Here is a 15,147-nt window from a genome sequence, read left to right as displayed (position 1 = left end):
GTGATAAGATACCTAAAATATCAGCTGTTTCAAGAAACAAGCCAGGAGAAACAGTTTGTTTAAGATGAAAAGATTAAATTTCCAGGATATTGCGGGGGACAAGGTACTGCTTTGTGCCAGTGGCCTTCAGTATCGCTTGAAAGGTAAATTTGCAGCATGGGTGTGTTGGGTTTGCACAAATAATTCGACGCGGTTGGGTTGTTAACACTCTATTCTCCTGTATCTCTGCATTTTCTTGTTCACAGCATCATGGCGAGCGATTTCACTACATTGTCACTACCGGTGAAAACTAAAGAAAATAAAGGACAATACAAAATAAACTTAAAGACAAGGCGAAAGACAAACTAAAGGTGCAAAGAAACTTACATTTTGTGCGGATTTAAACGACAACTTGCTTATAAACTGCGAAGATTCTCAACACACATTCAAGAACGTGGTTCGCTGAAAACTCACTAAGATCACATGATCAAAATACTCGCTACTTTATGTTACGGTCACGAAATGTGAAATAAAAATAAAACGTAAACAAAGTCAAGTCCAAGTTTGTTCATTTTGAAACTAAACATTCCGCCCGCCTTGGGACGATCCGACTTAGGACGCCCAACGTCTCTAGTTCACAGTTAAAGCTTTAGCACTATCAGGGTCATTTTCCAGAAGGCACAGCCTCTGGATCGGCCGAATATAGACAGAGTCTTTAGTCTTGACCTTAACCGTCCTCACCATCCCGTCAGAGCCAGGGTAGACCTCCAGAACTCGGCCCAGACTCCAATACCCTCTAGGTGCACTGTCATCCATCAACAAAACCAAGGCGTTTGGCTTCAGGTTAGGTAGGGCTCTGTGCCATTTCCCTCGAACTTGCAGTGTCGGCAAATATTCGCGCAACCAACTCTTCCAAAACAGGTCGGCAAGGAATTGAACTTGCTTCCATTTCCTTCTGTACTGGTCCGCCGGTTGAAACACACCTGGACGAAGGCAGATTGTTTTCCTTTGCATCAGGAAGTGCGCAGGCGTGAGTGGCTGGAGGTCATTCGGGTCATCAGAATTAGCTGTCAGAGCCCGACCATTTAGTACTCGCTCAACTTCCGTCAGAAGGGTTTGGAGGACCGGCTCAGAGACCATTTGGGTTCCAAGGATTGCCTTCAGGACAGTCTTAGCACTGCGCACAAGACGTTCCCAAATTCCTGACATGCTAGAGGCAGTTGGCGGCTGGAAAATCCACTTGCATCCACGCTGAAGTAGCTCACGGTCAATTTTCTGCTGATCCCACTGCTTGATCTCTTCTCTCAGTTCTCGTTCCGCTCCTACAAAGTTGGATCCTCTATCACATCTTAATTCTGAAACCTCTCCACGGCGATTGATGAATCTCCTTAGGCACATTATGAAGTCATCTGTGTTCATTGACTGGACTAATTCGAGGTGAACAGCACGAGTATTCAGACATGTGAACAGGCAACACCAGCGCTTTGCCATACCTCTGCAATGCTTCACTTGGAGGGGACCAAACAGATCCATTCCCGAGTACGAGAACGGAGGCTGGTAAGCCATCATGCGGCTTCTTGGAGGGGGTGCCATTTGCTGAACTATTTGTCTGGCATTCAACCTTTTACAACGAAGGCATCGCCCAAGGATGGAACGGACAAGAACTCTAATCTGAGGGATCCACAGCTTCTCACGCACCCTTGATATGAGGTGCTCGTGCCCCAAGTGGCCAATTGACTCATGAACATGGCGAACAATCACTGCTGTTATGGGATGGTCTCTCGGTAGAATTGCTTGGTTCCTAGCAGCATCAGCGACGGGTGGATTTACTATGCGGCCTTCAACTCTCAGAACGCCATGGTCATCAAGCATTGGGTCCAGGGCAACTATACTGCTGGACGGCCTCACTGCACCTTTGGCCTTTAGGTCTTTAATTTCTTGAGGATAGGCAGAAAGTTGAACGATTCTCGTGATGGCTATAGTAGCTGCATCATAATCTTCAAGGGTCAGGTGGCCCCTCTGGGTAGTCTTTCGATTGCGAAGAAAATGGACGAAGCGGATAAGCCAAGCAACCCGACGTCTTAGCCAGTTCCAATCAGAACAACTGTTCAATATGCGATCCATGACATCTTTGGCCGTTACGCTCAGCGGGCTCAATGCAGAGGAGTCTGTCCGTTGAGCAACAGAATGGATGCTTACATCAACATGATTGGCGTGCCCTTCTTTCTTCAATTCTAAAGCTTCGTCCGGGACTTCCTTACAGTCTGCAGTGGGCCAGAGGGATTCTGGCTGCCAAAGAAATTCTGGTCCTCGTAACCAGCGTTGCTTAAATTTCAGATCTGAAGGGTTCAAGCCACGGGAGACATCATCAGCTGGGTTTAAGGCACCTGGTACATGATTCCAGTCATTAGGATGTGAGTTTTCTCTAATCTCTTCCACACGATTGGCGACATAGGTTTGGAATCGGCGCTTCTCATTCTTCAGGTAGTGAAGCACTATTTCGCTATCTGTCCAGTACTTAGTTTGCTGTATGAGCAGATCGAGCTCTTCTCTCAACATCTTGTTTAGGCGCGTGGCAAGGACAGCTGCTTGCAATTCAAGCCTTGGGATGCTAGTGAACTTGATGGGAGCATTTCTTGCCTTTCCCATGACAAACGAGCAATGGATGGAGTCATCTGGATCTACAATCCTCAGGTATGCTGATGCGCCATATCCAACTTCGGAGGCATCTGAGAAGACATGTAACTGAAGTCTGCATTTCTTCGGGTCCACTCCAGGAGGGAAGTAGTAGCGTGGGATACGGAGCTCGGACAAGGAGGGCAGCTGTGTGGTCCAAGATCTCCATCTCTTTAAGAAGTGTTCTTCCAATGGCTGGTCCCAGTCTAGCTTTGCCTTCCATATGTCCTGTATAAGAGCTCTTGCTGTGAGTGCTACGGGCCCAACAAATCCGAGTGGGTCGTACAATGAACAGACAGCAGACAGGATTCCACGCTTTGTCTCAGGACGGTTCAGGTTCTTGATCTCGAACCCCAGTTCATCAGTCTCGACAAACCAACGAACACCCAGTGCCCTCTCCACCGGCAATTCATCTAGCCTTAGTCCAGGTTTGGTGTAGCTCTTCTTTGGACAGGAATCGAGGACAAAACTTCTTTGCTGTTGGACATGAACTTCGTAAGGCGAAAGCCACCATGATCTAACATTTCGGCGAGGTCTGTTGCCATTCTGGTTGCTAAGGTGTTGCTGCTAAACGACGGTAGCGCGTCGTCGACATAGAAGTTCTTCTCAACAACTGCTGCAACTTCTGGACTGAATTTCTTTGAGTTATCAGTGGCAGTTCTCCTCAGGACAGAGTTGGCAACACATGGGGATGAAGTGGCCCCGAAGATGTGTACCTCCATAACATAAACGTCTGGACGCTGACTGTAGTCGTTAGTCCACCATAGGAAACGCAGAGCATCTTGATCTTCTTTGCGGACGCGCACCTGATGGAACATTGCCTCCACATCGGCAGCTAGGCCAACCTTCCCTTGGCGAAAGCGTAGCAGTACTCCAACGAGGCTATTGGTCACGTCTGGGCCTTGGAGAAGACTTTTGTTAAGTGATGTGCCTTCATACTCTGCTGCAGCATCAAAGACTATGCGAAGTTTCCCAGGTTTGTTCGGGTTCATCACTGGATGATGGGGTAAATACCAGGTGTGTGAGCTCTCTTTAGCTGCTTCTTCAGTGGTAAGCTTGCGGGCATATCCCTTTGATATGTACTCAGTCATAACTGCTCTGTACTTTGCAGCCATTTCCTCATTTCCTGGTTTTGTTAGCCGGCGTCTTAGCAGTTCGACTCGTTTTTCAGCTAGAGTACGGTTGTTTGGTAGTTGCGGCTGATCTTCTTTCCACAAGAGACCGACTTCATAATGGCCATCTACGATTCTTGTTGTGTCCTCAAGGATTTTTAAGGCTCGCTTGTCCTCGATTGACAGTGGCTTATCATCTGACTTTGAGGCTCCGTAATCCTCAATATTCCAGAAGCGTTCTATCTGATCTTCCATGCCCACCGAAACGAAGTTGACTGATGTTTTCCCTTTGTCGCCGCAAGTTAAAGGCCCTGCAATACTCCAGCCAAGCGGAAAACGGTAACCAAAAGGACCGTTGTTGTCTGGTGGGACCCTGACTTCATCTTGCAAATGGGCAGCAGGTACATTGCTTCCTATGATTATGGATACTCGCTTAATGTCAACTTCTGGGAATGTCAGGTCTTGCAGGTGTGGATACTTCGAAACGTCAACAGAATCCGGTAAAATCTGCCCTGACTGATTGAGATCTGGGAGTACGTAGGCTTCATTGACTTCAATATCTCTACCGCACCCATCCATGGGACCGAGGGTGAACGACACCCGTTCACTTTCTATTGATTCCTCACTTCTCCTGATAGTCTTGATGCCAATTCGTTGCAAAGTTGCTTCCAGATTAAGCTGATCCGCAAGCTGACGATCAATAAGAGTGTCAGTGCAGCCATTATCTAGAAACCCGTACGTGGAAAGGGAATTGCCATCCTCAGCCGTGATAGTCACAGGAACCACATTTAACAGGACTCGACCTTGCGGGGCAAAAACCTCTGTCGTGCTCACTGAGGCCTGATGGATGTTGGTGGTTTGTGGTGCTGCACCAGATCCCATGCTTTGTTGCTGTGGAGGTACCGTAGCAGAACGGGAATTTGCTTGGTTGTGATTACTGCTTACGCCATTATTGGTTCTCGGCCGGAAACGACGTCCATTGCTGTTTTCCTTGTGTAAAAGTGTCAGATGATGCCCAGGACACTTGGAGCAGGCTGGGGGATCCGGACAAGTAGTGCCACTATGGGTTGGATTGTGACAACCACAGTTAAAGCAGAACCCGTAGGAGGCTGCATACTGTCGCCTTACTGCTACTTGATCGCACTGCTTAATGATTGGGCAATCCTGCAGACGATGGGGTGTGGATTTGCAGATTGAGCATTTGATGTGATTTCCTGGCTCTGGGGGCCTTTCAGATTTAGCAGGTGGTACTGTGGAGTCCCTGGGAGGTTCTGGTGGCCTTTCAATTTTAGTTGATGAAATAGTAGAGTCCCTGGGAGGTGGTGGTTTCTTAATCCTGGATGAATTCCGGGTATCCTTGTCTTCGCTATTCTCCCTCCTTTGCCTCTGTGGCCCAAAGATTGGGTCGTTTCTTATCGACGCTTGTCTCATAACAAATTTTGCGATATCCTGTAAGCGAGCGGACCTGCCACGATTTACGATCTCATAATTTTCAGTTTGCCACTTTGCAACAAGGTCGTTCGGAAGTCTGCTTACAATTCTCCTCAGGTTGGTAGCCACACTAGCCTCATGCTCAACATCACCTTTCAGGATCTTTGTCGCTGCATTCAGCTTCTCAGCAAAGTTCAGTAAACTCACATTGTCCCCTGGGGCAAGCTTGGGACCAGATACCAAACCGTCAATGCAGGCTTGTGAAACTTGGATGGGTTTACCGAAACGATCCTCTAGAGTCTTTATGAGGTCTTTGTAGGAGCAGCCTCTGTTTCGTTCGATGACTTCCAGAGCTTCACCTTTCAGAAACTTTGGCAGGTACTCGATTCGCTGCACATCGGTTAGAAGTTCACTCTCAAGATGAGTGCGGGTCTGCTCTCGAAAGAAAGGGAAGTCGGCTGGATTCCCATTAAACTGTGTAGGCGTAATGCCATTTAGCAGTTGAACCTTCCACCTTGGCTGCAACGTGGTCCTTTGGGGTGGTCTCCTCTCTTCTGGTGTCTGGATCAGGCTTTGTCCTGGACTGAAATAAACCTTGAGGCGAGTGTTGTATGGGTGTATGGTTGGAGACATGCGGCACCTCCCTTTTAGACTCTTCTACAGTGGAGTAACTGGGCAAATGAACCGACTTGGAGGATGTTGGTATTTTATCAGAGGGGGTAGGGTGATCTACAGGTGAGATGCCCAAGGTTTTCTCGGTCTTACGTGAGGTTGACTTTGGAAGCTCTTGCCTTTCTGACTCGGAACCTTTGGGTGGACCTTCGCAGCTGTTGAGGTGTGTTTTCTCAATTTCGTCGACGGTCTCAAGCTGACCAGTTTCTTCATCATAGTCCCTTTCGATCTTCCAGTCCAGTTCGGCTAAAGCAGCCTCGTCCTCCAATCGCCTCAATTCCATTTGTACCTTTTGCCTGGCCAGCTCAGCATCTTCTTCAGCTCTTCGTTTTGCTAGCTCCACTTTCTTCTTAGCCAGAAGCGCGGCTCTTAGCTTCTCTTTCTTACGAGATGATGCCTTAGACGACACAGAGCTGCCTTGTGACTTCTCACTTTTGACAGAAATTTCGTCATGTTTGGGGGCTTCGTGATCCGTTCGCATTCGCTCTTCTTGCTCAAATAAGCTTATAACTGTCTCCTTTAGGGATCTGAACCTTTCTTCGACCTCTTGTAGACGTTTCCTCTGATTTATGCACGGAAGATACCTTGAATGAATTTCCTCAAAGGATTTCCAAGCACGAGTGACACTTTCTACCATTTGACCAGCAGATAGGACGTCCCAATTAGTGTAGAGACATGTACGTAATTGCTGAGTTTCAGTTGCAACATAGTCAGCGATTTTGTTCCAAGAAGATGCTAGTCTGTGCTGCTCACTTATTTCTCGCTGACGGATGACTTCACTAAAATCTATTTGAGTATTTGGAAGGGGATTTTGACGTAGTGAGTAACCAAAGGCTCCTCGAGCTAGCGGGGGCCTTAAGACCTCAGGAGGTAATGCAAAGGCAGCGACCCCGATGTCAACAGGAAAATCTTCATTTGTGTTAGCCATTAGGTTTGTTCCAAGGCCCATTAAATTAATTTCCCCACCTGATTCAATCCGGCCAGTTCCTCGATCCTCAGTCCCGCGGTCCGGTCCACTAGTTTTGGACTCTCCAATGCCACCACTCGAGGGGTCCATTACTTCTCGCAAAAGCCGAGCAAACGGCAATGTCCTTCAAATCGTCGTCTTGCTAACCAAAAATTTTTCACAATGTTGGGTTTGCACAAATAATTCGACGCGGTTGGGTTGTTAACACTCTATTCTCCTGTATCTCTGCATTTACTTGTTTACAGCATCATGGCGAGCGATTTCACAACATTGTCACTACCGGTGAAAACTAAAGAAAATAAAGGACAATACAAAATAAACTTAAAGAAAAGGCGAAAGACAAACTAAAGGTGCAAAGAAACTTACATTTTGTGCGGATTTAAACGACGACTTGCTTATAAACTGCGAAGATTCTCAACACACATTCAAGCACGTGCTTCGCTGAAAACTCACTAAGATCACATGATCAAAATACTCGCTACTTTATGTTACGGTCACGAAATGTGAAATAAAAATAAAACGTAAACAAAGTCAAGTCCAAGTTTGTTCATTTTGAAACTAAACAGGGTGATGTAGCAGAAGACCTTCTTATGTTTAGTGATTAATAATATTAATAATACAGCATATTGATAAATGGCTGCCTTGTGCCTTGATGTTTTGAGACAATTAGAATGACTACAACTCAAGAAGGGATTGAAGAACAAATGAGTCATAATTTGTAGCTTTAGGGCCATATTCATATTCGAGGAGAAATTATACGCATTTCAATTTTGACAAAAACATGAAAACGAGACTTGGTAGGCTAGGTTGTCATTTCTCCGCATACAAATGTCTTGAAATAGAATAAACCATAACTCTGAAATCATTAAACCAAAAACACCCAAATTTATAAATATTTTGCAGTGCTTAATAAACTGATATCAAAAACGTCTTTGGAAACATAGACCATCAAAACATTACAAGTCGGCAATTTATGAATGCTGCATATATATTTTGTTTCTTTTAGCAGTCACTCTTGCTGAAGTCCTACAAAGGCTGGAAGCCAAGATACTTACAGGTCCAGAAGTTAAACTCACCATTGACCCAGATGACCTTATAGCAGATACAATTGCCTACTACAAGGATCCCAAACGTTTTGATGCTTCACAGCGTATTAGAGTGCAGTATAAGAACCAGCCAGCTATTGATGTTGGTGGAGTCCGTCGGCAGTTTTTCAATGATGCCACAAAAGCCATAGCAACATCTGCTAGTTTCAGATTATTGGAAGGAAGTGATCATAGGAAACTTCCTGCCTATAACAGCACCTCGGTACATTCAGGCCTTTTTGAGGTTCTTGGGCGATTAATAGGAAATAGTATTCTACAATATTCCGTCAGGTTTCCTTACTTTGCTCCCCCAGTCTACTGGTACATTGCAACTGGTGATGTCGACAAAAGCCTGTGTTATGCTACAGTTGATGATGTTAGAGATGAAGTGGCAAAGGAACACATGGAGAAGGTACGTTTGAGTAACAGATAACACTACCAAACAGTTTCCGAAATAAAGAGACAGTGAAGGCGTAGAACCGAGGATGAATTTAGCCCCTCCACTTGTCCAAAATCCCCTTTCAAAAATGACATTTACATGTTCTTCGATTCATTCTGGGTGCTTCATAGCTTTTCAACCAACTGGCACTCCCCCCTCCCAACCCCCTACGCTTTCCAGTTCCTCCACTTCAAATTGCCCTCCGCCGTCCCAAGCTGACCGTCACGAATGTCACTTTGAGGGGAGATGGGGCAGGGGTACTACATGTACTTTTTTGGGAGGTGTACAGTAGTTTGAAATGGGTTCTGATGGGAATTCATGTAACTCAATATTTATTATCGTATAGCTGGCTGGTGCTACGTCACTTGAACTACAAGATCTAAAACAGGACTCAGGATTTATTTCCTTCTGTGATGAATGTGGCATCATGACATTGGTTTCAATAAGTGTGGACTGGTAATAGTATAACTACCGTACCATTCACAGTTGTTGTTTCATTCTTGGTTAAAGGAAAATGAGAATAAGTAGACACATTTCTTGTATTTGATCCTCTCCTTACATGATAACAATTTTCACACAGAATTGACCTAAATACTGGAAATCTCCTGTGAGCCCTGTGACAGTGCCCCAGGGTTATATTGGTTTTTTAACTTCTTTGTTGAGCACCTATTTTATTCGCTAATGCTTCAGAAGATTGTGAAATTGAGTTGCTTACTAAACAAAAGTTTTTGTAAATCTCTAAATATAAGCATTGCTAATCATAGAAGCCTTAACAGATAATGTGACACCTTTATTATTCCAATTGTTAGGATGACAACAGAAACCTGATCCTGCAGTCACTTCTATTACACCATGTACTGAACTGCAAAAAGGTGTTGTTGGACCAGTTGTGTATTGGTTTGATGAGTTCCAAAGTACTCCCTGCTGTAGAGAAGGATCCATTACTTTTTGAGCCTCTTTTTGTTTACAATGCTGAAGCACTAGATGCTGATGCTATCATTTGTCTGATGAAACCAAAAAGTCCCCTCTCTGATGAGCATCACAAGATATGGGACTATCTTTTCCAATTCCTAGATGAGTGCAGCAAGACAGGTACATGTACACTGGATGCTGTTTTATTTTTCTTGGATGAGAAAATGAGAGAGAAAATGTTCTACTCTGACTTATAAAATTATGGTGAGGGTGCACCAGAAAACAGTGAAAATGAGTTTGATGAACTAAAAGTTTTTTACACCTATTTATTGCTTTGTGTTGCAAATTCAAGTGCTAGTTCTAAAATTCTTGTTCCGAACCCCAACCTATTACTGAAATCTGAGTATTATTCAAAGATTGCTCGTTTTAAAAGGGCAATTTAATGAGCTACGTGAGATTAGAACAAAGTGGATTTTGAAAAGTACTTCTGGTATTTCATCGAGTTCACATCTGGTCTATAACAAGGGTTTTCGCACAAATTCGCAACGGACTTAACTACGAAATCCATTTTGTTACAGTACAAGTAGAAGACCACAAAAAATTCATTGTCTTGCAGATCTGAAGTCTTTCATGCGTTTTCTGACAGGATACGAGTCAATTCCTGCGGCATGAATAGAAGGCAGAAATATCACTGTGTCATTCAGTGTGGATGGAACAATTTTTTCATCCACCTGTTTGCATCAGCTTGAGCTGCCCGGAAGATTTAACTCGTACTCAGAGTTTGAGATGGTATTGAAAGCAGTCATTGATGATACATCGGATGGAAAGTCTTTTAATACTGTTTAGCATTATTGGTAGTTGATATAGCAGTTTTCTGGTCTTTTGTTTGTAGTCACGGTGATCATAAGTGATCATACCTTGTATGCTTACAACTGATTTACCATCCAGTCCTCACGTTGAACGGTTCCATAAATAGAATACATGTTGTTAATATTTGCCCAAATTATGTGATTATGTGTTGATCACTCATAGATGTAGTTGACTTGTTATATCTCATGCTGAGAGATGCTCGATTCAGAGAAGCAGAAACTCACAAAACACCAAAAGTGCAGATTTTCGCAGTCTAGTAATGGGATTTACCAGTCTATTAAAATAGAAATTACTGCAAAATATTTGTTTTTATTGTTCATGGCTGTATTTCCCATGTTCCTCACTGAGGGATGGGGGGGTGGGGGTGTATAAAAATGCAGACTTGATCAGTTTGTTAAAAACATTGGAACGTAAAGTCACTTCATGCCCATTTTAAGTTCTGGTTGAACAGGAAAATCGTTCCATCAGTTCAGGTATCCCTTTCTTGAATTTCACTTAGGGTTTCAAGGGCTCTGATATACAGCTATTTCAATTAACGTTGTCGGTTCAAAGCATGAAGCTAAAAGACAAGACCAAAAGTTTACGTGGGATTTTTATGAACAAATTCATCAAAATCAGTCATGCCTGGAGAAAACAATAGGTTGTAATTAGCAGTACAATGACCTGCACATGCAGGGATGATTTTGATGAAATTATTCATAAAAAATAATCCCACAAAACATTGCGGTCTTGTCTTTTAGCTTGATTTTAATCCGACAACATTAATTGAAATAGCTGTATATGTCTATGCCAAAGCTTTCTGACTCAGCTAACGGATTAACAAGGTGACCAAATTCTTCAAACACATTTTCATCAAGGGGGTTAAAAATGTCATCAACAACCACTGACCCATGCTCCTCCAGTGGTGTTGGCCCCTCAGGATCATTTCCATAATATTCCATGTTGGAGGGTGTTGGCTCATTCGATGTGGGACCTGTATAGTGCCGGTTGATCATACCATTTGCCCACATCCTATTCGGAGACCAGTTGTGTTCAGTTCTTACTGGTCGCAAATTTGATGCACTGCAGAATTCATCAAGAGCGAAATTAATTCTTGGCAGAAATACATAGTGCAAGAGAAACATTTCAGTGACATTGTTCGTGTGTAAGTACACTCCCTCTTCTAGTGCATACTCCATAGAAGAGGAAGGATACACACCTGAACACATCCCTCCAGAGATGTTCAATTCTTTGATTCCGCATAGAGGGTCCTGCAATAAAGCTTCCCCTCCCTTCACCCCTCTCTTGGATCATAAATTGGGCAACCAACACATTTTCACCTCCATGATCACCACGGACACGAGATGGCACGCCATACTGGATAGCGGCATTTTCAAATGAATGCATAACGGTATCAGACCAATAGTTGGTTGAACACTTCAGGAAGGTAATCATTCTTGAGAACCCATCGATACATCCATGAATCACAAAGCCCCATGGCCCCTGTGGTGTTCATCAATATGCCACAAGGAATTAAGCCACAGCACACTGTAAACTCTGCGTGTTATGACTGCTGCCCATTGCAGGGCAGTGTTTGCGGGATTGACTCTATTAATGGCAGCGCGCACTCGATGCCGTTGTCAAGGTACCCCAAAGACCGTATATGTTCTATGATATAGAATTGCCCTGTAGTTACCCCATGGCGTGAAATGTATCCTCTTATGATAGTGTCTAGTTGATCGTCATTTATATCGGACCACCTTCCACAGTTTAATCCGTACTCCACCACTCTCTGTTGAATGGTCCATCGGGAAATAAACAGCATGCGAGCTATTTGTATCCAAGTGCAACCTAGGCTTCTCAAGTTTTCCAAAAGTTCCTGCGCAATTACAAATCGTCGTCTTCCTGCTCCACTGACGGCGACAGAACGCGGACCCATATCGGCCATGCTTGTAGTTCTCCTTCCAATTTCAGCCATCCTATTCCACCAATACAAGTGAATTTCAGAAAAGCATGAACAAAGTTCTTGGAACTGGTCAATATTCGCCATATTTACAACAGCGTCTGAAACACTTCTAAGAACTCATAACGTCATGTCCAACTGATTGAATAACACTGCTGCTGAGGGAAAGTCTAAGTTAACATTCAAACTATTGCACTCGCAGATGTTGAGTAGGGGGACAAACCCTGAAAAAGTCTTCCCACAGGAATTCGCTGAGGGCATCATCTTCGTCCGTCGCCATGTTTAAGCCAAGTGACCAGGCCTTATGATACCACGTGATTTTATCGAATGAAAATATTTTTTTTATCGAATTAATGTTTTTTTTGGAATGAATTTTTTTCATCGAATGAAAATATATTTTATGGAATGAAAATATATTTCATAGAATGAAGGAATATTTAATCGAATGAAAATATATTTTTTCACATATATTTTATAGAATGAAAATATATTTTTTTCGAATTTTGCTACATTTCGGCAACCATATACCAGCGACGATCACCAGTAGAACACCCCATCCCCTGATAGGTTTGGCTGGAAGAAGGAGGATGGCTGTTGGGTTCCCATCTGGCTTACACTCCCAGGGGTGTCTAGATCATGCCGAGAACTCATCAAGTGCTCTTGTAAACCTCAGTGTTCAAGATGCAAATGTGCAAAGGCGAGCTAGGCTCGATTTCCAGCCGCTGTTTGGGAAATGAGCCCACGCTCCTCCTCCAAAGAGACGGCTGGACTTGTGGATTTGCATTTGTTAGATCAGCCAATCAGAGTATCGCCTGCCTCATCGAGGCAGGAGAAAATCTTGCATAAATTATCGTGTCAGTTTCAAATAGGCCGACGATATGGATGGAGCGGAGATGTTAAATGTGGCATTTGAGCGAGTTTTGCAGACGTTTGGGATAGAGAAATTGAACGATTTGCAGAGGGAAGCGTTGGAAAAGCTGGTTGGCAGCGAAGATGTGTTCGTAATTCAACCGACAAGGTCGGAAAAATAATTGATATTCCAGTTAGCACTAATTGTCTTCGATACAGTCAGGTGTTCATCAAACGCGAAGTCGATCGCACTTGTAATCTCTCCACTAGTGTCGCTAATGGAAGACCAGTCCCGAGTTCATAGGCGAAGATCAGAAAAGTGAAGTGGCTAAACAGCAAGTGAGGCATGGAGATTGCCAGGTTGTTTACGGATCTCTCGAGGCATTTTTGGCTACAAATCGCTGGCGAAAAATGGTCATCAATGCTGCCTACAAGGAAAGGTTATGCCTGATTGGGGTCAATGAAGCTCATTGCATTGCACATTGGTAGGCTAATTCTGATTTGGTGTATTTTTCGTATATTTATATGGCTTTGGACTTTCTTTTTACCGATATGATGCTTCATGTAAATTTCCAAGGTTTTTGTCTTTTGTCTCTTATGAATTGTCGTTGTTATTCGGTATTTTTAAAGTAGCATTTCTTTCCCGAAAAAAATGTAGTGAGTCCTATATGAATTGAGCATGGCTTTGAGTTTAGGGACATGTAAAATGCCTTTCATTTGTTATTTCTGTGTGTTGTGAAAACATGTAGGTTTTTAATGTGTAAGTAAAGTCAAACACAACCTTATTCTTACAGGGGGTATGCGACCAAAAAGGATGAAGTGGCATTTAGGAGGTGGTTTGCTAGAATCAACGAGATACAATCAATTGCCAACAGAGTACCAGTGGTTGCCCTCACAGTTATGGCCACCACAGTGACACGACTTCAAATAGTCAAAGCTCTGGAAATGAAGAAACCTGCTTTAATTGTGGACATACCAAATAGAGCAAGCATTGCGTCTGGCATAAAGGACATCACTCCAAAACCTGCAGCCACCTTTTCAATGATCGTGATCGATTTGAAGGCACAAAAGACTCGGTATGAACGTACAATAATCTATTGCCCTACAATTAAACTCACTACACATCTGTATGGGTTTTTTCAAGCAGACAGATGCTCCTCAAATATATCTACAAAACAAAACCTAAACACCTTTGATGACATCCTTCCCCTTAATTGTTATCCAGAGAACAGTAAAGAGCAGACAAAACGCCAACGAAATCTTCAATGAAACCCTCAGCAAACTCGCAGGCTATAGTTATTGTAAATCTAGAGTAAACATAATTTAATTTTTAGTTTCCAGTGTCTCTCTTATTTTGCTGAGATAGAATCATGAATGTCAGGATTGTATAAATGAGATTCAACATAGGTGAAAAAAAATTAACCCGAATTTAAATGTAACTTGTAACACGTATAACATTTACTTTAGGCCTGTTCCTACAGTGTTGTCACTCATGGTGTATAGTAAGAAATAAGAAAAAAATGGTTTTGTTTTTAAAGCTGATTTATGTATGGGAGGGGGTTGTGTTCTTGAATATGGCAATTCATAAGTAAGTAGCACCTCTAAAACCCTTTTCAGAGGTTTTGGTTTAATAACAGTTCCACATTTATCACTTTAATCATGCGAGAGAAATAACAGGGCATGAATGGGTAGTGAGGAAGATGGCTAGTGGGAAAACTGACTAAGTGCCTTGAGTTGTTTTGATATGATTGACATAATTTTAAAGGCCACTGGAGACTATTTTCCCAGAGTACTTAACCATTAAAATTTCATTGAGGTTTTGATTCCCTGCTTTTTTTTTGCTGAATGTGGGAGTTTGTTAATAGTCCCTGCTTGGCAGTAATATTTGCTGTGAAATCAGGATCTCTTTAATTTATAGCAACTGCTAATGTTATTGTTTCGGTTTCTTATTTGTTTCCTTGTATCATGGTCAATATCATTCTCGTCCCCAGAGCCCCAACGTTTTTTTTTAATTGTTGAACGAGTGGCTCTGGGTCCATCCAAGAATATCTTTTTTTCATTGGCTGTTGGAAACCTGATGCGCTATAAGGGGAAAAAAGCTACGCTTCTGTGCATTTGTCTTTAATTTCAGTGAGACGCTTGAAATCATGCTATATAAAGAAACAAATAATGTAAACATTTTGTCGATCGATAAAAAGTACTTGCTGTTCAGC

At 43.1% G+C, this 15,147-nt stretch overlaps 2 protein-coding genes and 2 pseudogenes across 3 annotated transcripts; 2 read left to right on the top strand and 2 right to left on the bottom strand.

Annotated features, from left to right (window-relative positions):
• Window positions 1–609: 609 nt before the first annotated feature.
• LOC146470778 (uncharacterized) lies at window positions 610–5,831 on the bottom strand. Its single transcript, XM_085121627.1, has 2 exons — window positions 3,198–5,831; window positions 610–3,132 (listed from the first exon to the last, which is right to left on the bottom strand). Exons 1-2 carry the CDS (start codon window positions 5,829–5,831, stop codon window positions 610–612), a joined length of 5,157 nt encoding a protein of 1,718 aa, XP_084977753.1.
• A 1,924-nt stretch (window positions 5,832–7,755) lies between these two features.
• Window positions 7,756–10,466, top strand: LOC146470777 (uncharacterized; annotated as a pseudogene). Its single transcript, XR_014866966.1, has 4 exons — window positions 7,756–8,334; window positions 8,708–8,809; window positions 9,171–9,453; window positions 9,890–10,466. The product of XR_014866966.1 is annotated as an uncharacterized LOC146470777 (transcript).
• Window positions 10,467–10,904: 438 nt separating this feature from the next.
• On the bottom strand, window positions 10,905–12,365 carry LOC146470776 (uncharacterized). Its single transcript, XM_085121626.1, has 3 exons — window positions 12,309–12,365; window positions 11,342–11,625; window positions 10,905–11,205 (listed from the first exon to the last, which is right to left on the bottom strand). Exons 1-3 carry the CDS (start codon window positions 12,363–12,365, stop codon window positions 10,905–10,907), a joined length of 642 nt encoding a protein of 213 aa, XP_084977752.1.
• Window positions 12,366–12,963: 598 nt separating this feature from the next.
• LOC146470775 (bifunctional 3'-5' exonuclease/ATP-dependent helicase WRN-like) lies at window positions 12,964–14,538 on the top strand (annotated as a pseudogene).
• Window positions 14,539–15,147: the final 609 nt, after the last annotated feature.

This window comes from Pavona decussata, unplaced genomic scaffold (genome assembly GCF_977016875.1).
Source record: "Pavona decussata unplaced genomic scaffold, jaPavDecu1.1 SCAFFOLD_111, whole genome shotgun sequence".
In the NCBI taxonomy this organism is placed as follows: Eukaryota; Metazoa; Cnidaria; class Anthozoa; order Scleractinia; family Agariciidae; genus Pavona; species Pavona decussata.
Note: the sequence above shows the minus strand (reverse complement) of the source record. Positions and strands in the feature narration are given on the sequence as shown.

Coding starts and splice junctions, on each gene's coding strand:
- LOC146470778 (XM_085121627.1), bottom strand. CDS start 5,831: ATGTCTCCAACCATACACCCATACAACACTCGCCTCAAGGTTTATTTC. Junction 3,133..3,197: donor ACACCTTAGCAACCAGAATG/GCAACAGACCTC, acceptor CATGTCCAACAG/CAAAGAAGTTTTGTCCTCGA.
- LOC146470776 (XM_085121626.1), bottom strand. CDS start 12,365: ATGGCGACGGACGAAGATGATGCCCTCAGCGAATTCCTGTGGGAAGAC. Junction 11,626..12,308: donor TGTGGGAAGACTTTTTCAGG/GTTTGTCCCCCT, acceptor TGAACACCACAG/GGGCCATGGGGCTTTGTGAT. Junction 11,206..11,341: donor CTCTGGAGGGATGTGTTCAG/GTGTGTATCCTT, acceptor TGAATTCTGCAG/TGCATCAAATTTGCGACCAG.